At 42.2% G+C, this 23,491-nt stretch overlaps 1 protein-coding gene across 1 annotated transcript in view; it reads right to left on the bottom strand.

Annotated features, from left to right (window-relative positions):
* Positions 1–18,980, bottom strand: part of Rbm28 (RNA binding motif protein 28) — a 37,898-nt gene extending 18,918 nt beyond the window's left edge. The window contains exons 1-10 of the mRNA XM_057790992.1: positions 18,786–18,980; positions 13,430–13,585; positions 13,080–13,174; positions 12,281–12,356; positions 11,649–11,741; positions 10,316–10,387; positions 8,895–9,075; positions 8,617–8,756; positions 6,809–6,881; positions 431–540 (exon numbers count right to left, since the gene is read on the bottom strand). Of these exons, the coding sequence (XP_057646975.1) occupies positions 431–540; positions 6,809–6,881; positions 8,617–8,756; positions 8,895–9,075; positions 10,316–10,387; positions 11,649–11,741; positions 12,281–12,356; positions 13,080–13,174; positions 13,430–13,585; positions 18,786–18,903 (1,114 nt within the window). The 5' untranslated portion in view covers positions 18,904–18,980. The remainder of the gene's footprint in view (positions 1–430; positions 541–6,808; positions 6,882–8,616; positions 8,757–8,894; positions 9,076–10,315; positions 10,388–11,648; positions 11,742–12,280; positions 12,357–13,079; positions 13,175–13,429; positions 13,586–18,785) is intronic.
* Between the last annotated feature and the right edge of the window lie 4,511 nt (positions 18,981–23,491).

Raw genomic sequence — 23,491 nt, 5'->3', positions numbered from 1 at the left:
ATAAATAGCATTAGGGGAAACTATCTCATGCACCACTCCTGCTACATACTTTTCCTTCTGACTGTTGCCATGCAACAAAGTTTCTGTCGATTTTATCTCTAACAAAAGCATCAAAGAAAAAAATTCCATTAATTTTGAGCAGTGTAGAATATTAATACCCATGGGATGCTATCACATTTGAAATGCAAAGGAGAACAACAAATGGAATCCATTATCTTAAAGTAAATAAGCAAGAGCTTTAAAGGCTGAGACAAAATTAAGGCTGGCAAAGCCATTAAATTGCTGATTTTCACATCATGGAAGACAATTTCAGAGTGTCCTTGGGTTTTTATGGAAGCCAAGAAAGAGACTAGACAGACTATGTAACACCCAGAATGGCCTAATTTATGCTCTTTCCTAATGTTGGGCTTGGTCAGCTGAGGGTAAATACCTTTAGAATGCTCCGTGTCTGGATGCAAGACAATCCGGACATACTTCAGATCACCAAATTGCTGGAGGACCTCCCCAAGATCTTCTTCTTCTGAGTCAAATGAAAGGTTTCTATGGAACAAAACCAGGCCACAAATATTTCAATGAGAAAGTAAGATCTTGAATTTCAATATGAGGTACGTGAATTAGACATCAACTCTGATGGCTCCCTGTTCACAACCATTCTCCCTTGTTCAAAAATAGCACCAGTACACAAGAGTGACCCCTAGTGGCTGAGCCTCTGCTATATGATTCTGTCCCTTTCTTCCAACGCACTAATTTAAATTCCTAGATTCTCTCACGGGGAAAATAAAAAGACTAAAAGTTGCAGATACAGATTGCCTTCGGACTAGAAGCATCAAGGCTGACCCAGGAATGATTCGGACATGCTGTATTGTGACCTGGTAGTTATGTGAATATACACATGAAAACTCTGCTTAGCTGTACCCTTAGCGTAACATACTTTACAGAAATACCTTGTGCCTTTACTTTTTAAGATGATATCATAGAGAAAAGACCCACAACCTCCAGCAGCAAAAGTCTCACAACTGCCCAGATTTCCATCGCCTACTCGAGATTTGCACTTTGACAACAGAGTCTGAGAGCAAACCAGTATTCGTAAAACCGTGCTCTCTTCCTGTAATGTGGCTAAAATTAGTTTCTTACTACAACCAGAAATTTTCACAGCAGGATAGTAAGAAACATGTCTTTTATTGAATTAGACATATTCCTCTCCATGTTAATTATAAAACCTGGGTTTCAGTTAAAATTCTCCAAGAAAATCCTTCCAAAACAATATAAAATAAAAACATGGTAAAGAAGATTAGGCAAATAAATGGGAGAAAGAGGAGAGAAAAAGAGGGAGGGAAAAAGAATGAACTATACATTAAATAGCCTTAATCTGAGAATCTAAAGCTTTTTTAAATATATTTCTAAAATTTTCTTGTGTATTAGCACGTGTACCATGAGACACGTGTGACAATTAGAGGACAACTTGTAAGAACCTAGTTCTTCAGTTCTAACGTGCAGGTCCTGAATATTAAACTCAGGCTGTCAGTCTTGATGGCAAGCCCCTTTTCCCACCGAGCCATCTCACTCACCAGCCTGCTTGCAATGTGTTAAGACTAACCCAACCTATGAAAATGCCCATCTAATAGTCAGTAGGGCTGAAATAGCAACAAGTGGCTACACACACACACACACACACACACACACACACACACACACGTATATTCCCCTGGAAACAGAAGGCATGACTTTCTGTATTTGGACATTACTTTAAAAAAGAAGTTAGGTTTGCTGTATATTGCCTTTATTATGTTTAGATACGTTCCTTGTATCCCTGCTCTCTCCAAGACTTTTATCATGAAGGGGTGTTGAATTTTGTCAAAGGCTTTTTCAGTATCTAATGAGATGATCATGTGGCTTTTGTCTTTCAGGTTGTTTATATGGTGAATTACACTGATGGGTTTTCATATGTTGAGCCATTCCTGCGTCTCTGGGATGAAGCCTATTTGGTCGTAGTAGATGATTTTTCTGATGTGTTCTTGGATTCTGTTTGCCAGTATTTTATTTAGTATTTTTGCATCAATGTTCATGGTCTGTAATTCTCTTTCTTAATAGTGTTTCTTATGTGGTTTAGGTATCAGGGTAACCATAGCCTCATAAAAAGAGTTTAGCAATGTTCCTTGTGTTTTTATTGTGTGAAACAATTTGAGGAATATTTGTATTAGTTCTCTGAAAATCTTGTAGAATTTTGCACTGAAACCATCTGGTCCTGGACTTTTTTTTCTTTTTAGTTGGGAGACTGTTGATGACTGTTTCTATTCCCTTAGTGGTTATAGGTTAATTTATCTGGTCTTGATTTAATTTTGTTAAGTGATATTTATCCAGAAAATTATCCATTTCCTTTAAGTTGTCCAATTTTGTAGAGTATCGGTTTTTGAAGTATGACCTGATGATTCTCTGGATTTCCTCTGTGTCTGTTCTTATGTCCCCCTTTTCATATCTAATTATGTTAATTTGGATATTCCCTCTCTGTCTTTTGGTTAGTTTGGATAAAGGTTTGTCTATTTTCCTGATTTGTCTATTTTTCTGATTTCTCATTGATTCTTTGTATTGTTTTCGCAAGTTTCTATTTTGTTGATTTCAGCTCTCACTTTGATTATTTCCTGTTATCTAGTTTTCCTGAGTGAGTTTGCTTGTTTTTATTCCAGAACTTTCAGGTATTATGTTAACTTGCTAGTGTGGGATGCTTCCAGCATCTTTATGTAGGTGTTTAGTGCTATGAACTTTCCTTTTAACACCGCTTTCATTGTGTCCCATAAGTTTGAGTATGTTGTGTGGTCATTTTCATTGAATCTTAGGAAGTCTTTAATTTATTTCTTCTTTGACCCACTGGTGATTCAGATGAGCACTGTTCAATTTCCATGTGTTTGTGGGCTTTCTGAAATTAGTGTTGAGTGTTAAATTCTAACTTTAAGCCATGGAGATCCGATAAGATACAGGGGGTTATTCCAATTTCCTTGAGGTTTTTTTGTTACCAAGTATGTGATCAATTTTCAAGAAGGTTTCATGAGGAGCTGAGAAGAAGGTATATTCTTTTATGTCTGGATGGAATGTTCTATAGATGTCCATTAAGTCCATTTGAGTCATAACATCTGTTAGTTCCCTTATTTCTCTGTTAAGTTTCTATCTGGCAGACCTGTCCAGAGGTGAGCATGGGGCGTTGAAGTCTCCCACTATTAGTGTGTGGAGCTTAATGTGTGATTTAAGCTTCAGTAATGTTTCTTTTACATATGTAGGTGCCCTTGTATTTGGGACATTTATGTTCAGTACTGAGATTTCCTCTTGGTGGGTTTTTCTTGTGGCAAATATGAGATGCCCTTTTCTGTGTCTTTTGATTGATCTTAGTTTAAAGTCTATTTTGTTAGATATTAGCTTGTTTCTTAGGTCTATTTGATTGGAAAAATTTTTTCCCAACCCTTTACTCTGAGGTGATGTCTGTCTCTGAGGTTGAGGTATGTTTCTTGTATGCAGCAGAAGGATGGATTCTGTTTTCATATTCAGTCTGTTAACCTGTATCTTTTTATAGATGAGTTGAGTCCATTTATATTAAGGAATATTAATGACCAGTGATTTCCAGTTCCTTTCATTTTAGATTTTGTTGTAACTGATGTTATTGTGTGTGCTTTTCCCTTCTTTGGGGTTTGCTGCTGTGAGATCATCTACTGCCTGTGGTTTTGTGGGTATAGCTGACTTTCTTGGGTTGGAGTTTTCCTTCTAGTACTTTGTATAGGGCTGGATTTGTGGCTAGGTATTGTTTAAATCTGGTTCTGTTATGGAATAGAGAAACTCAAAGTGATCCCACTGAAATCAGGAACAAGACAAGTTTGTCCACTCCCTCCATATCTATACAACATAGTACTTGAAGTTCTAGCTAGAACAATAAGACGACAAAAGGAGATCAAGGGGATACAAATCAGAAAAAAAGAAATTGAACTCTCACTATTGTAGACAATATGATAATATACTTAAGTAACCCCAAAAATTCTATCAGGGAACTCCTACGACTCATGAATACCTTCAGTAATGTAGCAGGATACAAGATTAACTCAAAAAAAATTAGAAGCCCTCCTTTACACAGATGATAAATGGGCTGAGAAAGAAATCAGAGAAACATCACCCTTCACAATAGCCACAAATAACATATCTCGGAGTAACTCTAACCAAACAAGTGGAAGACCTGTATGACAAGAACTTTAAGTCTTTGAAGAAAAAAAAATTGAAGAAGACACCAGAAAATGGAACGCTCTCCGATGCTCTTGGGTAGGTAGAATTAACATAGTAAAGTGGCAATATTACCAAAAGCAATCTACAGATTGAATGCTATGCCCATCAAAATCCCAGCAAAATTCTTCACAGACCTCAAAGAACAATACTCAACTTCATATGGAAAAGCAAAAAACCTAGGATAGCCAAAAAAAAAAATCCTGTACAACAAAAGAACTTCTGGAGGCATCACAATCCCGGATTTCAAACACTACTATAGAGCTACAGTACTGAAAACAGCCTGGTATTAGCATAAAAACAGACAGGAGAACCAATGGAATCAAATTAAAGATCGGATATTGATCCACACAACTACGAACAAAGTTGTTCTTTTTTTTTAACAAAGAAGCTAAAAATATAAAATGAAAAAAGAAAGCATATTCAACAAATGGTGCTGGCATAACTGGATATCAACATGTAGAAGAATGAAAATAGATCCATATCTATTGCCATGCACATAATCCAATAAAAAAAATGGGGTACAGACCTAAACTAAGAACTCTCAATAGACGAATCTCAAAGGGCTGAAAGACACTTAAGGAAATGTTCAACATCCTTAGTCAGAAAAATGCAAATCAAAACAACTCTGAGATTACATCTTACCTGTCAGAATGGCCAAGATCAAAAACATTGATGACAGTCTACGCTGGAAAGTATATGGGGTAAGGAAAACGTTCCTCCATTGCTGGTAAGAGTGCAAACTGGTACAGCTACTTTGGAAATCAGTATGGCAATTTCTCAGAAAATTAGGAAACAATCTACCTCAAGACCCAGCAATCTCACTGTTGGGTATATACCCAAAAGACACTCACTCATACCACAAGGACATGTGCTCAACTATGTTCACAGCAGCATTATTTGTAATAGTCAGAACCTGGAAACAACCTAGATGTCCCTCAACCAAAGAATGGATAAAGAAAATGTGGTACATTTACACAATGGAGTACTACATAGCGGTAAAAAATAATGACATCTTGAAATGGATAGATCTAGAAAACATCATATTGAGTGTGGTAACCCAGACCCAGAAAGACAAATACAATATGTATTCACTCATAAGTGGCTTTTAGACATAAAGCAAAGAAAAAGCAGCCTACAGGCCACAACCCCAGAGAAACAGGACAACAAAGAGGACCCTAAGAGAGACATACATGGACCTACATAGGAAGGTGAAAAATGCAAGATCTCCTGAGTAAATTAGGAGGCGTAGGGGTCACGGGAGAGGGCAGAAGGGGATAGGAAAGAAAGGGAGTAGAGAAAAAAGTGTAGCTCAACAAAAACAATAAAAAAAGAGAGAGAAGTTAGGGCCTAGGCATGTAGCTCAGCCAGCAGAGTGCTTCCTAGCATCCTAACTTCCTTTCTATCACTGTGATAAAGACCATAAGCAAAAGTAACTTAGGGAGAAAGGACCGCTGGCAGTCCCCCACTGAGGGAAGCCATGGCAGAAGCTCGTGGCAGGAGCCTGGAGCCAGAAACTGAAGCAAGGATCATGGAGGATGCTGTTTACTGCTTTATTCCCCATAGCTTGCTCAGTTTGCTTGCTTTCTTCTAAATTTATTTATTTTTATTTTTAGATGTTTTGCTTGAAAGTATGTCTGTGCACCATGTATATAAGTGCCTATAGAGATCCAAATTAGATGCCCTGAAATTGGAGCTATAAACTGTTGGGAGCTACCATGTGGGTGCTGGGAATCAAACCTGGACCCTCTGGAAGAGCTGCTAGTGTTAGAGGCACTGAGTCGTCCCTCTAGCCTTGCCAGTTTGCTTTCTTAATACAACCTAGGACCACCAGCCCAGAGGCTGGGCACTCCCACATCAGTTACTAATCAAGAAAATGCCTCCAAAGATTTGCCTGTGGGCCAATTTGATGGAGGCGATCTCTCAACTGATGTTCTCTTCCCAGATGATTCTAGCTTGTGTCAAGTTGACAAAAACCATTCTGCACATCTGGTTTGATCCCCGGCACCACATAAACTAGGCATGGTGGTGTACATCTGCAGTCCCAGTACTCGAGAGGCAGAGGCAGGAGACTCACAAGTGCAAGGTTATCTTTAGTTACTTAACAAGTTTGGAGCCAGCCTGGGATACATGAGACCCTGTCTCAAAAATATAAAAAACAAAAAGGAGGAAAGAAAAAGAGAAGTTAGGCATGAAGAGAGAATTACCCACAGCAAATGGCATCACCTCAGATGTCTCCTAAAATAAAGGTCAGGACCAGTTAAGAGCTGAAAGGTTTCAAAAGCTGCCACCAAATTATAAAACATGAACTCTAAAAAGGACAAGGACCCTACCTACCAGTTACCTCCTGTTTTAAGTTCTTGCTCTTAAATTTCTCACTGGTTAGTCCCTCAGATCAGATTAGACAGTATCACAGCGTCTAACTCAGTGCTAAGGAAAGGAAAAGAGGAAGCCGAGATGAAGGGGAGGACAGGAGAACCAGGGCCGAGGGAAAGGGAAGGTAAACAATGAGACCCGTGAAGGATGCCCAGTTCCGCACAGGCAGGCATACCTGATGAAAACAGTTTTCCCTTCGTTCACATCGGAGGGTAATTTCCTCTTCTTTTTCTTTGAGACTGGGACATCTAATGTAAAGAACAACACAACAAAACAAAAAACAAAAACAACAAACTCATAAGACAAAGGGCTAGTATTTGATATGGGTTTTTAAAACTATGTGGACAAAGGGTATAACAACTAAATATATTAAGATACTCAAACTCAAGGAAAAGCAAAGCAGAGGCATTAAGGGTATAGCTTAGGGGCAGAATGTGCGTTTAACAAAAACAAGGACATAGAGGTTCAATCTCCAACAGCAAGAGAGAGAGAGAGAAAGGGGGGAAGAGGGCATAGTTCAAGGAAAAAAAGATACTAATTTTTACCTAAATTGGCAAAACAAGAAAGACCAATAGAATCCAATGTGGTCAAGGTATGGGAGGAAAAATCCCCATATAAATGAGAGCCCCTGAGGAGACAGCATGAACACACAGACTCACTACTACATTATACTGCATGGATATGCATGTGTCTCTGCTTATAAATGTGTTAAAATGTTCTCTAAGTGCACAAGAAACAGAACAATGACTTAAGAGTTAATGATCTGGGTGGAAAGCAAACTCATAGCTTGAAGAACAACATTAAGGTAGATGTGGTAGCACATGCTTGGAACCCTTATATGCTACGTGTACACAAACAAATTTCTGAAAAAATGATTACTTTGGAGAAATGTTGGATTGGTGAATAACCTTTGATTTCTACGTTAAGCTCCTTTGTACTATATTCTTTAACTTCTTATTTGAGTCCCACTAGGTTTTCAGATTCAAAAAAGAAAGCGACAGAAGGCAGATGAACCCAAATTGTAGGTCTCATTGTACTCTCAATATAAAAGTCTTGACTCCATCCTCATGAATTAAAAAAAAAAATTATCTCTTATGTGGCCAAACCAAAACACCAAACTTATAGAAATGTAAGCAAACAGCTAAGTAAAAACACCCACCCTGACAAAGCAGTTACTGGGCATTTCTCACTGTAATATATCCTGTTTATCCAGTTATTCATTCAACTTAGACAAGCGGAAGTAGCAGCTCTTCAATATTAAAGCTAGGTTTTTAATTCCCTAATAAAGACTCTAAATTCCCAAATATTCCAAACTCATCTTTAAAACAGAGTGAACAATAAGGAAACAAAAAGACTCAGAATGTAGATCACTTGGTAAATGTTGGCCTAGCATGAATGAAGTCCTGGGTCCAAACCCCAACACTGCAAAAACCAGACACAGTGTGGGGGGAAAGGGGGGCCACACCTGTAATCCCAGCATTTGGGATTACAGCAAAGTCACCACAGGGGTTGGTTCAAGGTCATTCTTATCCACATACTGAGCCTGAGGCCACCCCAGGCTGTAGCAGACCTGTCTCAAAAGAGGGGCAGAGGGGAGCGGGATGTAGCAGTTAGTAGAGTGTTTGCCTTGCATGCACAAGGCCCTTCCTGTGTCTGACCCCCAGCACCTCATAAACTAGGAGTGGAGGTGCATACCCATCACTCAGAGGGAGAGGCAAGAGGATCACAAGTCCAAGATCATCATCATCAAATCAGCCTGGGCTACATGAGATCCTGTCTCAAAAGAGGGAGAGAGGGAGGGGGAAAGGGGATATAGGGATGGAGAAAAAAGGCATTAGAAAAAAATAAAAATAAAGGTTCCCTTTTTAGTAGTTAACAAAAATTTGATAGAAAAACTATTTGAAAAGAGGCCTGGGCAGAATTGGTGTACATGTCTCGTAATTTCTACAAAGCTGAAAGGCATTTATGAAGATCCCAGCAAACCTTCATCCTCCTGTTCCTCAGCACTGCTCCCACTCTCCAGCGGTCCCTCGCCATCAACGCTCCCTCCTTCCTCCAGGTCACTGTCCTCATCAGAATGGTCTTCTTCAGTGCTTTCCTCAGGAGCTGCTCTCTTAACTGCTCTGCAAAAGCACAGTTCAGAGCTCATCATCTGGGCTGACACATCAGCGACCGAGCTTTATTACGTACACCAAGTTTACAGTGAAGTGGGGGCAGAGGCGAGTGTTTTCCTCTCCCCTAGTGTCTCAGAATGGGCCTACCTCTTCTGAACTTTCACACGTGTCGTCACGGTCGATTCTCTACCTTCTTCATCACTATCATCATCGTCTTCATCATCATCTTCATCACTATCATCATCGTCTTCATCATCATCTTCTTGCTCTTCCACCCTGCCATTTTTACCTGATTCCTTATGCTCATGTTCACTGTTCTTCTTTTCATCTGTGCAGGAAGATAAAGAAAGGAATTCATTTAGTATCTAAAACAAGGTTATGTTAACAGGAAAAACTAATCTCAAGTCCCTGGTTCCTATTTTTTCATTTCTATCAGTTCTTCATCCTCAGATTCAATCACCCACAGATCAAAGAAGACTTTTTAAAAACGCTGTGTCTGTACTGACTATCTACTTTTATCAACATTCCCTGGACAATTCAGTATAATAACTATTAGACAGCTTTGTATTATATTAGGTTTACAAATAACCTAGAGAGGAACCAAATGTACAGAAGGATTGCATTAATTTTATACGAGATAGGTGCACCCAAGGATTTGGGTATCTGAGCATCGTCTGTGAATCAATTCCTCAGAGACCCGAAAAGATGAGAGCATATAATATCAGCAAATATGAGAGAAAAAAGCAAAGCTGCCACCACTTAGATTAGCTGCTTCTTTTTCTTGTCCTCATCAGAAACCCCAAGAGAGAGAAACAGCAACCAAAACTCTTCAGACAGGCCACCACTTACACACCACAGCAGACACACTGCTCTCAGGCCCTCTGTGAACTTTAGCTTCAATGTGCAATATTCTGACACTCTGGTGACTTAAAAGCATTCTAAGTTTTCTCTCTCATTTTTAATTAAAAGTATTAATTTATACATGTACCAAGAGCATGCAGTGCCCTTAGAGGTCAGAAGGGATCAGATCCCCGGGACTGGGAGCCACCATGTGGGTGCTCAGATCCCCTAGAGGAGAAACCAGTGCTCTTAACCAATGAGTCCTCCAGCCCTGCTCTTTCTTCTTAAAAACTCATTATAACGGGATGAGAAGGGAGTAAGTAGAGGGAAGAATGGACTAACTCAGGCTCCTCCTCACTCATGCTCAAAAGATCTTGTGTTTTGGATTCAGCTCACCAGACAGTCCAATGTGAACCGACAAGCAGCCCTGAGACCAGAGGAATTTGGAGATTTTCCAGGATGTTAATATTATGCTTTGGGTATCTCCAGCTCAATATTCCCACTCTACATGAAAGCTCCAATATGTGTCAGGCATGTCAGCACACACTTTTAATGCAGTACTTGGGAGGCAGAGGCAGGCATATTTCTGTGAGTTCGAGGGCAGACTGGTCTACATAGCAAGTCCCAGGTTACATACAGAAAACCTGTCTCAAAATCAAAAATCAAAAAACAACACAAGAATTGTTTCCACCTGCCCAACCCTCCTACCTAACACTAACACAACTTACCTGGGGCAGAAGCAGGCTGGGTATCTTTGTATTTGTCCTTTGCCACAGCCCAATCCACAGCCACAGTCCGTCCTGTCAAACAGAGAGGTGGCATTAGGGAGACTTAATATCCCTACTTCCCACCCATCAAGAGATACCTACAGTCTTAGTGGAGAAAAAGAAAAGCCAATTCTGAGACTATTGGTTTTTCTGGATGTGAGCCTCGCCTTTAACTGCTGAGCCATCTCCCCAGCCTGAACACTGGGTCTGGATCGACTTCCAGACCAGCCTGAACTACCTTGTAAGATAATGTTTCAAAACAAAAACAAAACTAAAAATGCTCTCAATAACTTGCAGTAAAACAATCTTTTTGTATACCATGAATATTTGTGGCTTTCATTGTTCTAATAAAGGGCTAAATGGCCAATAGCTAGGCAGGTAGAGGTTAGCTGGGACTTGTGGACAAAAAGAGAGAGCAAGGAATAAGGAGGGTGGGGTCACCAGCCAGACACAGAGGGAGCAAACCATGTAGAAAATGAGGTAACAAGCCATGAACCACATAGTAGCACACAAATTAATAGAAATGGGTTAACTTAAGAGCTATTAGCCAAGCATTTATAATTAATAAGTCTCTGTGGTGTCATTTGGGAACTGGTGGTCCCAATCAAACTCTGCCTACAGGAGCTCTTTTCATTCCTTAAACCCTTTAACAACAGAAATTCAGCTTTTTTACACAGCCATCACACCTTGGATAATATGAGATAAACAAAGAACTGTGTTTCCAGTTACACTGGCAAGAAGCAAAACAGACTTTCGGGAAAATGGAGATCCTGCTCGGAAGTCAGGAAGGAACTAAACTGATCCCTTCCACCAGCCTGGAACCTGGTGGCGCCAAGAGCAGACTGTCAGTTTAATAGCCAAGGATACTGATAAAGCGTGGTCCAACCGAAACAGGAATGGAGGCACTAACATGCATTTTATCAGCAGTTCTGCCCAGGACAGTCATTAAGAACTTCTAAAAGACACTCAAAAAAATGAAGGGAAGGCTCCTAGTATGAGTTCTTTCAAGCTTAGCCTAAGATAAAATACTAAAAATGTTCACCAAAAATTGTGTGGCGATGCATGCTTGTAATCTCAGAACACGGAGGTGGAGGCAGAAAGGTCAGCTGCTCCTCAGTGAGTTAGGGAACTCATGGCTACCCTGGGTTATATGAGCTACCATTTCAGCAATGAGAGTCTAAGCAGTAGAAACATTTTTTGAACATACCAAAAAAAAAAAAAAAGGCGGTTACTGTGCTAATTCACTCCAGCACCAGACATAACTAGGTCACGGTATGAGGTGTAGAAGACTCACCTTTTATCGCTTTCATATTCATGCCTTTGAGAGCTTTTCCTGCTTCAAGGAGATTTTTGAACTGCACAAAAGCAAAACCACGCATCTTTCCATCTGTGAGAAAATGTACAAAAACGTTAAAGGTAGCAGGAGGTAGCCAACAGAACAGAAAGATCACAGTAGTCAGGCTGTCCACAGCCTGCCCATCAACCAAGAGGTCCCCGCCCCAAAACAACAGTTTATATCCTCTATAACTCCGGCTTTAGCAAAGCAATCAGTCAATACCAGAGGAACTAAGTCTGAGCTACCTAAAAAAACAAGGGACTAACACTAGCATTTGGGCTTTACTGCTTGTTGAGTACTTTACAAATATCACTCTCTCAGGTCACAGAAAACAGGACAAAAGGTTTATTTTTGGTTGAATAATATGGGAACATTTACATTACATTGTCTTCATTAAATCCACATCAAATGAAGGTGCAAAGTACCTGGCTTCCAGGCCGGGCGGTGGTGGCGCATGCCTTTAATCCCAGCACTCGGGAGGCAGAGGCAGGAGGATCTCTGTGAGTTCGAGGCCAGCCTGGTCTACAAGGCACCAAAAACTACAGAGAAACCCTGCCTCGAAAATCAAAAAAAAAAAAAAAAAAAAGTACCTGGCTTCCTTGGGATATTCACTTCCAGAACAGTTCCATAGGGTGAAAATACTGTTTTCAAGTCATCTTCTGAACACTAAAGCCAAAAGAAAAACAAGAAGTATTAATATAGCAAATAAATATGAAACATCAACTACTAAGTTCATTTCCTAGAGGGAGTCTGAATATTTTTATTCCTTTTTTTTAACTCTCAAGACCAGAACAGCAAACAACTATGAACAGATGACCGCTTACTTTGTATCTAAGAAGCCAAAAAAAAAGAAAAAAGCCAGACATTGTGTCCCACTCCTGCAATCCCGTACTCAAGAGACAGAGTCAGAAGAATCAGGAGCTAAAGGCTAGCCTCGGCTAGAAAGTTGGAGCTGTACATGAGCTACAAGAGACCCTGTTGCAAAAAGGGAAGAAGAGAGAAGCTGAACACACAGATCTCTTTCTCGATGGTAGCTTCCTCCAAAGGAAAGCACCCTCACACTTAGTGGATTTAATACATTCTTTAAAATTATATGGATTTATTTCACTTGGGGGAACGCAATGCAAGCTCATGTGTGTGGAAATCAGAGGACAACCGGCAAGAGCTAGTTTTCTACTTTCGCCATGGGACAAAACTCGGGTCATAAGGCTTGGCAGCAAGAACCTTTACCCACTGAGCCATCGGCTTGCCCCTTAACAAACAGACCCCCCCAACTTTTTTTTTCAATTCAACATGCTAAGGTTTATTTCCCACTGTGGTGAAGAGTTCCACTGATGCGCACACCTTGGTTCAAGCGTCCTTTAAAACAGGCACTTAGCGCCATCTTACCTTAAAGCTGAGGTTCCGGATAATTAATCTGGCTTTCTTATCTGCCACTTTGGCTTTTTTGAGCTTTGGTTCCTTCTTTGGGGACTCTGAATTTTCTAAAAGGTAAGAGACACAGGATAAGTTTACAAACCCACTTCTAGGCTAGACCTAAGTGGAAAAGGTACCAATACAGACAGTATTTGTCATGGGATCAAGTGTGTAACATCCAGGAAAAACCACATTTCCCAGCCTGAGATGCACAAATGACTATCAAAGCATACTGGGGGGTGGGGGTTACAACAAAAAGAAAACTCCTAGCTCTCTGGCCACCTCTCATTCTCCTTCCTCTTGGAGAATTACTAGAAACTCACCATTATTCTTTTCCTTGGACTTGTTCTTCACTTTTTTCTTGGCAACAGTCACGTTGATCTTGCAACCTTCAAAGGTAGTGATCTCCTTGAGCGCCCTCTGAACATCTTCCAGCATGGAGAAAGTGACATACCCAAAGCCTCGGCATGCCTTACTCCCTAGAACAAGACAAGAAGTAAGGGAATGAGAGCAAAGGCTTGTGAGCAGTCTATCAAAGATACAGGTCTCAAAAGGAAAAGAAATAAGGCAGGGATCTTTCCCTACTTTATTTAGAACTATAAGGCTTCCTCTCTCTTCCAATCTAATATCTTGATGTTATTGCCTCTTCTTACCCCAGACTTGATAATGTTTGGGATATGGAGGACCCTTGAAAACATTAGGCCCTCAAAGAATTCAATATTAACAATGAAAGATCACCAAAAAGGGTAGGAATAATACATATGGTAGATTTGAAAAACCAGATTTATAATAATACAATCTTAGAAGATATTAGCAATAAATAAGAGCCTAAAAAAATGACATCAAGGGCTGGAGAGATGGCTCAGCGGTTAAGAGCATTGCCTGCTCTTCCAAAGGTCCTGAGTTCAATTCCCAGCAACCACATGGTGGCTCACAACCATCTGTAATGAGACCTGGTGCCCTCTTCTGGCCTGCAGGCATATATGCAGAAAGAATACTGAGAATACTGTATACATAATAAATAAAGTCTTTTAAAAAAAATGAAATCAAGACTTTAACATTTCAGTATTGAATTAAATATTTCCAAAGAAGGTAGAAATCCGTGGATTTATTTTCTCTTCAGAACACTCCGAGATCGGTAACATGGATATTACCACTCCTTTCCAAAGAATAATCTGAGATAGAGAGAAATAAATAAATGTCAAAACAGTAGTAAGAAGTAAGTTAAAGCAGGATGGTGGTGGCGCACGCCTTTATTCCCAGCACTCAGGAGGCAGAGGCAGGTAGATCTCTGTGAGTTCAAGGTCAACCTGGTCTACAGAGTGAGTTCTAGGAAAGGCTCCAAAGCTACACAGAGAAACCCAGCCTGGAAAAACAAAAACAAACAAACAAAAAGGAACTAAGTTAAGGGGCTGGAGAGACGGCTCAGTGATTAAGAGCACTAACTGTTCTTCCACAGGACTAAGGTTCAATTCCCACTACCCAAATGGTAGCCCACAACCATCTGTAACTTCAGTCCCGAGGGATGTGACAACTTCTGGCCTCCAAGGGCACCAGGACACCAGGAACACACATGGTGCACAGGATTACATACATGCAAAATACCCAGGCACATAAAATTAAGAAATCATATTTAAAAGAACTATGTTAATCCCTCTTTGCCAGCCTCATGGTCTTTCATGAGACCCCACATTGAAGAATATCAGGACCAAAAATACAGATAAATACTCATCATGGCCCTTTCCTGGGGATGGGGTAGTAGTAAAACTGCAATTAGTTTCTTGCACAAAAAAGGAAAACAATACCAATAGCGATGTCTACCCATGACCTGCAGAAGAAACAACTCCTGCGTTCTGTTCCCCTTTAAACACTCTCACACCTCCTTTAGAGCACTTACAACACAGGACAGTAATCTATATAAGGTGGCTGCCAGCTGACAGGTGGCACCAGGAAAGCAACATGGAGACTGATTTTTTTCCTCCTGAAACGTCCAAACTCACCCTTCAGGAAATTAGAACAACTACAACAACAACAACAAAAAAAGACCCTCCTCTCAATCAGTACAACCGAAACAAAGCTGCTCAAATGTGTAGTTCAGTCAGGCAGTGGTGGCGCACGCCTTTAATCCCAGCACTCGGGAGGCAGAGGCAGGCAGATCTCTTGAGTTTGATGCCAGTCTGGTCTATACAGTGAGTTAGTTCCAGAACAGCCAGTTACACAGAGAAACCCTGTCTCAAAAAACAAAAGGGGGGCGGGGGAGTTTAATGCCCCAGTAAAGACATAAACAATAATTATACCTCCATAAAGAACTGTGACACACAGAATCTTGACAATCATGAGAGGTGGCATGTTGACACCATTAGGGAAACCCCACCTCACTTCCATGCCCTCTCTTCCTCCACCACTGAAGTACAACACTCATTTCTAGCACACTTCACTTGTCTGGATAGAAAAGTCCGTAATTTTTCTTAAACGGGACAAGAGAGATTGTTAAGGATTTAGACCAAGAGCACGAGGTTTAAGGTAAGGGTACACAAAACTAATATTCCACAGAGAAGGACTTGGCACTTGTCTAAGGTTGGCGCAGCATGTAAAGCAGCACGAATGTCCAGTCCACCTCTAGCAGCAATGCCTTCCTCCGCTGTGCTGCAGAACCTGGAATGCACCTGAACTCATCTCCCTGAAACTCAGCAATGGCTGCAGGAAAAAAGATATTTATGTTTCTTTCTTGTTCTTGTTTTATTTTTCTTGAGACAAGAGTCTTATATAACCCAAGTAGGCCTCAGCTTCCTAATCCTCCTGCCTCCACATACCAAATGCTGGAATTATCCACACACCACTATTCGTGACTCAACATTAGTGCTTCTTAAAAATAAATAAATTAGGTATTATTCATTTACTTATGCACATGTGAAAGGAAAGGAAAGGAACAACTTGCCAGGGGTTGGTTCTTTCTGGTCCTGGTGATAAAAGTCAGGTTGTGAGGCTTGGTGGCAAATGCTTTTAACCTGCTAGGCCACCCTGCCAAGCCTCAACATAAATTTTTTTTTTCTTTCCTTAATTTTACTTCATGTGCATTGGTGTTTTGACTGCATGTATGTCTGTGTGGAGATGTCAGATCCTCTAGAACTGGAGTTACAGACAGTGTGAGCTACCATGTGGGTGCAGGGAATTTAACTCAGATCCTCTTGAAGAGCAGCCAGTGCTCTTAACTGCTGAGCCGTCTCTCCAACCCTAATGAATGTTTCTTTTAACTTTATTTTTTTAAGTGCATTGGTGTGAAGGGGTCAGATTTCCTGGAATTGGAGTTACAGACTGTTATGAATGCCATGTAGTGCTGGGAATTGAACCCAGATCCTCAGGAAGAACAGCCAGTGCTCTTAACCACTGAGCCATCTCTCCAGCCCCAGATGAATGTTTCTTAAACTGCAGATTACTACCCAGTAGCATCTGACTAGAATTTAAAAATATAAAAGTACATCCATATATGGTAAAGTAGGAGTATTTGTAAGAATTTTAATTTTATTTCAGTTTATTTGCTTTCCATTTTTTAAAAGACAGGTCGGGTCTTGCTCTACGGCCCAAGCTAACATTTTTCTGTGCTTGCAGCCAACTGTGATGAGCCTATGTTTGTTAAAGTAGTGGAGGCCCTTTGCACTGGGCACCAACTCAACCTAAGCAAGGTGAATGACAAGGAGAAACTAGGGAAATGGGTAGACTTGTAGAGTGGCTGGCTACAGTGGCTAAAGGACTACGGCAAAGAATCTCAGGCCAAGGTGTCATTGAAGAGTACTTAAATGCAAGAAATGAACAAAGAAATCTGGCTCATTCTTTAAAAAAAAAAAAAAAAGTTAATGTACAGCACTCTCGTTCACTCCTGCTGTATCTATACATAAAGTGACAAAGAATTAGGAAGATGCTGCAGCTTACACAGCAGTCAGAGCCACGTTTACAACCCTAACTGTAACTTCTGTTACTGAAATAGAAGCTAAACATGGGGTGGTTATTAGCATATATCAGGTTCCCTAGTCACATACTCAGAAACCATGGAGGGGAAAGGAGAGTCCACCAGATGCCAGTTCTCACCAGTTGCTGTGTTGAAAGGCAAAGATAGCTACCTACACAGATGCCTGCTGAGTTCAAATGGAGGTAAACGTATGTCCCGGGTAACAAGGTATCTATCCAGGTGTCCCAGGCAAGTCTTATTGAGAAAGAAATGTTTCTACATGAAAATCATTAAAATCCTTTCACTAGTCAATGCCAACTCTCCATACTGGTTAATCAATGCATGGCAAACAGAATGGGAAGCATATAGCAAGCTGGTGAACCCCTCCAGTGACTCAAGCCAAAGTCCTTGGAATCAGACCCGACCCCTTACTCCTCTTTGCTCATACTCCGTACCTAATGCTTCAGCAGATCCTACTTTACCTTAACAAAGTCCATATACAAAACTACTCTCCCCACTTCCCTCGCTATTATCTTGGTCCAACACCACAATTTCTCCCCAAATTACTCTTAGAGCCTACCACCTGGTCCTCTCTCTTCTATCCGCTAAACATCGGTTCACCACACAGCAGCCAGAAGCTTTTCAAAACCTAAGTCTAAAAGATCAGCCATTGCTCTCTGCTTAAAACCAATGACTTCCCCAGAGGAGAACAAAAATCTGTAAAGGTCGCAAGGTTCTCTGGTCCTGGTTTTCTAATTCTCTCCCTTTATTCACTTCCCTTGGCACCCTGGCCTCTGCTCTCTTCTCCTACAAGGACATACCTGCTTCTGTATCAAGGTTGCTGTTTCCTGAATCCAGACTGTTCTATCCCTTAGAAATTCTAAGTTCAATCTCTTCTCAGACAGGTCTTTCCTAGCCACCCTACACAGGCGCACACACATACACACACACACAGACATACACACACACAAGCACGCGCGCGCGCACACACACACACTCACACACAGACTCCCTAACCCCCTTAACTTTATTTTTCTCCTTAGCATTTATCACTATTATCAACATACAATTTGGTTTTTTAATTTGTCGTCCCAACCATAAATATATAAGAACAGGATTTCTGATTTAATGATTTACCGTCACACATTTGCTGTACCCCAAGGACAGCCAACAATGTTCTGGAATAGTTAGCATTCAATAAGTATTTGCCAAATAAACAGATGAATGAACAGCATACTAGGTAATCCAAGCTCGCGCTGGCCTGAACTTTCTACATAGACCACGCTGTCCTGGAATTCCCAGCAATCCTCCTGCCACAGCCTCCCAAATGCGGGGAGTATAGTCATTACGCCAGACTAACAGGTTAGCATTTGAACATTTGAATACTCGGGGAAACGCAACAGAAACGTTAAGTGGGTGTTTTGCCTTTCATAAATCGACCTTACTGGCCAACCTACAGCAGAGTCAGTTTAGAGAAGAATTAGTTCCCGGCCCCGAACCTTCGGTAAGGGGCAAGAACTGTATGCTTAGAGCCGGGTTGGTTCATGTCATTTACTCAGAGGATTCAGAAGGCTGAGGCAGGAGAGATAACGGTAGCGAATTCGAGGCCAGTCTGGGCTACAGAATGAGATCCTTGCTTCAAAACAAGCAAACCGTAACTACATAGCTCCCTGAAACTCGGCGTGTTCTAGCTCCCAGGAGCACCCAGCCCTCTCCGCCATCCCACTCCTTACCTTTCTCAGTCACCACGAAACACTGCTTCACCGGACCCACCTGACTAAACAGCTCTTCCAGCTGCTCACTGCGAGCCGACGGCGGGAGACGGCCCACAAACAAAGTCAGACCGGCCATAAGACCGGGAAACAAGCGTGTGAGGCCACGAGGGAACCTCACCGACGCTAGCGAGTGCAGAGATGAGCTCCGGCAGGAAGACCTAGCCAAGTTGCCGGGAGACACCGGAAGCACTCGTTTCTCAAAAGAGTCCGGGGAGAAAGCATAGTGGGGAAGAAAAAAGTTCCGGAATGAAAAAGAAGGAGCTCTTGGGGGCGGAGCTTCTTGAGCGACCCTCTGCGTGCGATCCTAGCACACTCCCTGACACTAAGTGAAATGTGACGTCAACAATTTACCCTCTCTTAAAAGTCTTTCTTTTAGGAGATCGAAACCAGATTCACCAAAACAGGCAGGAGGAGTCATTTTCCCTCGAAGCCTTGCCTACATCTGACTTAGAGTGGGTGTTCAATAGATTTGTCTGAAGGGTCTCCACAGTTTCCCAAGTTTCACACAAAAACCTCAGCCAAAACGTCATAGACACAAGGATGTCACATGCATTATTTGAACAATTGTTATGTCCTCAGGAAACATGAGACAAAAAGTCTCCTGGCCTCAGAGATAAATTGTGTCTACTAAAATTCGAACAGAACAAAGTTACGAAATTATATTTTCAATAATTATTTTTATTGAGCTCTTACTATATGCCAGGCTTTAGGGATAAAAACCGGTTGCCTGAAAAGAGGCAGGGCCTCTGCCTTCATATAAAATAGTTTGGAACGAGAGACAGATTTTTGTTTTTAATTCTTACAAAAAAAATGTCTGCAAGATCACATCAGAGCACACCCAAAGCAAACATAACACCCAGCTATATGCACAGACCTAGAACACACTGCTGCAAGCCGGGCGGTGGTGGCGCACGCCTTTAATCCCAGCACTCGGGAGGCAGAGGCAGGCGGATCTCTGTGAGTTCGAGGCCAGCCTGGTCTACAAAGGGAGTTCCAGTACAGGCTCCAAAGCTATGGAGAAACCCTATCTCGAAAAACCAAAATAAATAAATAAATAAATAAATAAATAAATAAATAGAACCACACTGCTGCCCAGAGAAAGAACATCTTCCTTCATGTCTGTTTCTCAGACAGAGTCTGGGCTAACCACAGGATTTGTGCTCACTGTCTGTCCTACATGGAAAACGGCCGCACTGGCAATATACCTAGCTGCAAAAAAACACCTGAGGCACTTTAAAAAGCTCTACTTTTAAATTACAGCCACATGGTAGGTAGAAAACACCACAAAGGATAGAAGGTGCAGTGAAAATTCCCCCAGAGACACCCACTTTCAGTATATTTTGGATAGATGAATAGATGATTTATTGGTAGTGATGGGGGGGGACACTAAGCATGAAATTTATGAAGCCTTAGCTAGCTTCAATAAATAATATGTGCTCTTGGAAAAAGAACCCATACCACAGTTAAATTTAAATAGATAAATCAAGAGAAAAGATTGAAATACAAAAACAGATTGTCAAGGTTACTACTAAGCCAATCTTATCCAATATAAACAGTAAAATGGGCAAAAGAAGTAAGTAGAATCTTTTAAATAAAATTGGTTTGAGATTCCATGTTCTTTCCCCCCATCCCACCACCGCCGTAAGAATCGAAATTCTATCCTCAAATACTAAATTGTAAATTTTGGGAACCAGTCATTGCTGCTGTAGCTATAGGGGAGTTTCATATCCACTTGAACCTCTTCCCCCAAATGTTCTAAATACCCTAAATACAATTTTTCCTTAAAGAGCAAAGACTAAACGCCCTATGTCCATCAGGGGGCAGCAAACACCCATACTGTAGGTCTGTGTCCCTGGGCGAATACACAGTAAAATTGACTCTGTCTTCCCCTTTGCTCAGATGTGAACCCCCGTCTGTTTCCTGTTGCATCCCCTTCTATCCATTCATATCAGGGAGGGCACATGGTTCTTCAGTCAGGAATTTTTGCCCATCCATCTGCTCAGGACACATGCAGCGTTCTTTATTAAAGAGCAGGAGTCACGGGATCCTGAGAGGTGGAAGCTTCCAAAGGAAATAAACTGCCGGCCTATCCCTCATCCATCAATGTGTTGAAGCCTGCAAAGGAGGGAAGAGAAGCCTGGGCTGTTCTTAGCCAGCCTTTCTCAGGCCCCATCCCTCTGGCTCCACTCCTCCATCTCCCCATAAGCGAAACCTTCTAAAATATTAGCGCTTGTTCTTCCCACTTCTCACAACTGTAATAATTGCTTGTGTTATTAATGACTTCCTGTAACTAGCACTGGCCTTTCCTCCACGAGACCTCAAGTGTCACATACACATGGCTTCTGCCCTAGTCTGCTCTTTTGTTCTCATTCATTACCTGACACACTGTGAGCATTTGACAAATGCATTTTGTTGTTGTTGTTGGGTTTTGGGGGGTTGTTTTTGGTGTTTTTGTTTGTTTGGTTTGTTTTGTTTCTCGAGACAGGGTTTCTCTGTAGCTTTGGAGCCTGTCCTAGATCTGGCCTCAAACTCACAGAGATTCGCCTGCCTCTGCCTCTCAAGTGCTGGGATTAAAGGTGTGCGCCACCACCGCCCAGCTTGACAAATATCTTTGGATATGGAGTGGATGAACTCATGAATGAATGAAAGTTTGTCTCTCAGTACCTCCCAGTACCAAGAGTTGGAGCTTCAGGATGTCTGTATTAGGATCGACCTATATTCCTCCTGAGAAGCCTGCTTTGGGTAAGGCATGAGGCCTGAGATAAAAGGGTGGGGCTTACCAAAGCCTTGGCTTCTTTGTAAGTGAAAGGGCTAAAGGAAATCTTATTCATGTGAGTGTATGGGTGTGTGCGCATAGAGAGCTGCTCATGAAGGTCCGAAGAGAGCGTCAGATCACTTAGAGCTGGTTACTTACGATTGTGAGCAGCCCAACGTGGGCACTGAGATTGGAACCCAGGCCCTCTGGAATAAAAGAAATTTCTCTTAATTGCAGAACATCTCTCCAACCCTAGAAGTAATTCTTATGAAGGAAAATCAACAAAGTGTGGTAAGTAATGAGAAATATTCCTTTGGCCTCCTTTCTCATCAGCTGCATTCAGAGCTTTCAGACCAAAAACAAGTGTCTGAGAGAGAGAAACAGAGACAGACTGAATGGGGAAGCTCCAGATTTGGACGGCTGTGCTCAAGGGAGGGGAGTACATGAAGCCAGTCAGGTTCGGTGAGGAGAATGAGCAAGAGAGAGCAGCTGGAGAGGACGGGCATGAGGAAGAGATGATGGGGAGCTGGGCAGATGCAGCAGAGAAGCAAGCAGCTGGAAGGGGAAATGGGGTGAGAAGGAGACCAGTTTCCCCGAGCAGCAAGCATTCCTTGCACGACACAATGCAGTGCCAAAGCTCTGAGCCCACTGCAGCCACTATGACACCAGCGAGAAATGCCTGTAATTAGGAAGCTGGCAGTTCTCTGGGCCATAGCCCAGAGTGAAGATGCAGCAAGAATTTCTGAGCCCTGCTGAGCCGGGGGATGGAGGAGGCATGGTCAGGAGCACTCCAGGTCCATGCCTCAGCCTCATCTGCACGGCTGCCTCCATTTCTCGTCTCCACCAGGACTCTTGCTCTCCCTCAGACGTCCCTGCCTTCCTTCCTCCCTCTGAGGACCTCCACAGAGGTCTGGGACCCTGATGCTCTCCTCCAACACAACAGATCTTTGTTTGCAGGGAATAAAAGCCTCAGGGCCTCCTCACCTCCCTTCCTGCTTCTCTCTTGGCTCCTTGTCTTTTCTCTCCAATCCCCACTAGTTGATGATCCAAGTTTGGGGCGATATGTGTGTGTGCACGCATGTGTGCAATCACTAAGATTCCTGTTTTTTCCCACTTTGAGCCTAATGTGTATGCCCCTGTAGGTCTCTATGTGATATGCAGGAGGTCTGCCAAACACTGCCAGCTTTTCACTTTCAAACCTGATCCAAGACCCTTTGTGCCACTATGAGTCATTACATTTTAGCCAAATGACAAATGCAAAGGGAGTGTAACTGAAGGCTAAACGCTCCAGGGAGGGATGCTTCCTTCTGGTAGCTGGATGTGCTCACGGGCCTCCACGTCCTGAGCTCTGCTTTGAGAACTATCCTGGGGACAGTGGCAAGAGATGGGCAGTGGAGACAGACTTTCTTCAGAGGCTCAGAGATGAGAGCTCTGTGGGAAAGGGGCCCGGGGTTCTCCTGAGCCCAGCTTAAGAGGCCCTGTTGATGAGAAAAGGCAGTTTCCTCTTCTCAGGGGAACTTGTCAGGCAGGTTGTTGGATGGCTTAATCTGAGGCACTTGGGCCCTTTAACAGGTGTGGCCATTTTTCCATGAAGGTCTTTATGGTTCACTAGCAGTCTCCCAAGACCAGACTCCAGGCTCTGAGGAGCAAAGGCATTTCACCAAGGGCTCAAGTACCCTGCCCCCACCTCTCAGGACGGTATCCTCTAGGAAAAGACACTAGCCAGGCAGTCAGTGGGCAGCTTCCAGGGGTTGCTCTCACGACTCGCTCACCACAAGAATCCTCACTTTTGTGGGAAGGTCCCCGGGAATCTGAGGCAGACCCACTCCACTTCCGCTTCTGGTGGAGCTGCTGAAGTTGTAGCCCCTTTTAAGCGCCTCCAAGAAGGTGGAAACAATCTCCTCTGAAA

The sequence above is a fragment of the Chionomys nivalis genome, chromosome 1 (genome assembly GCF_950005125.1).
Source record: "Chionomys nivalis chromosome 1, mChiNiv1.1, whole genome shotgun sequence".
Classification (NCBI taxonomy): Eukaryota; Metazoa; Chordata; class Mammalia; order Rodentia; family Cricetidae; genus Chionomys; species Chionomys nivalis.
Note: the sequence above shows the minus strand (reverse complement) of the source record. Positions and strands in the feature narration are given on the sequence as shown.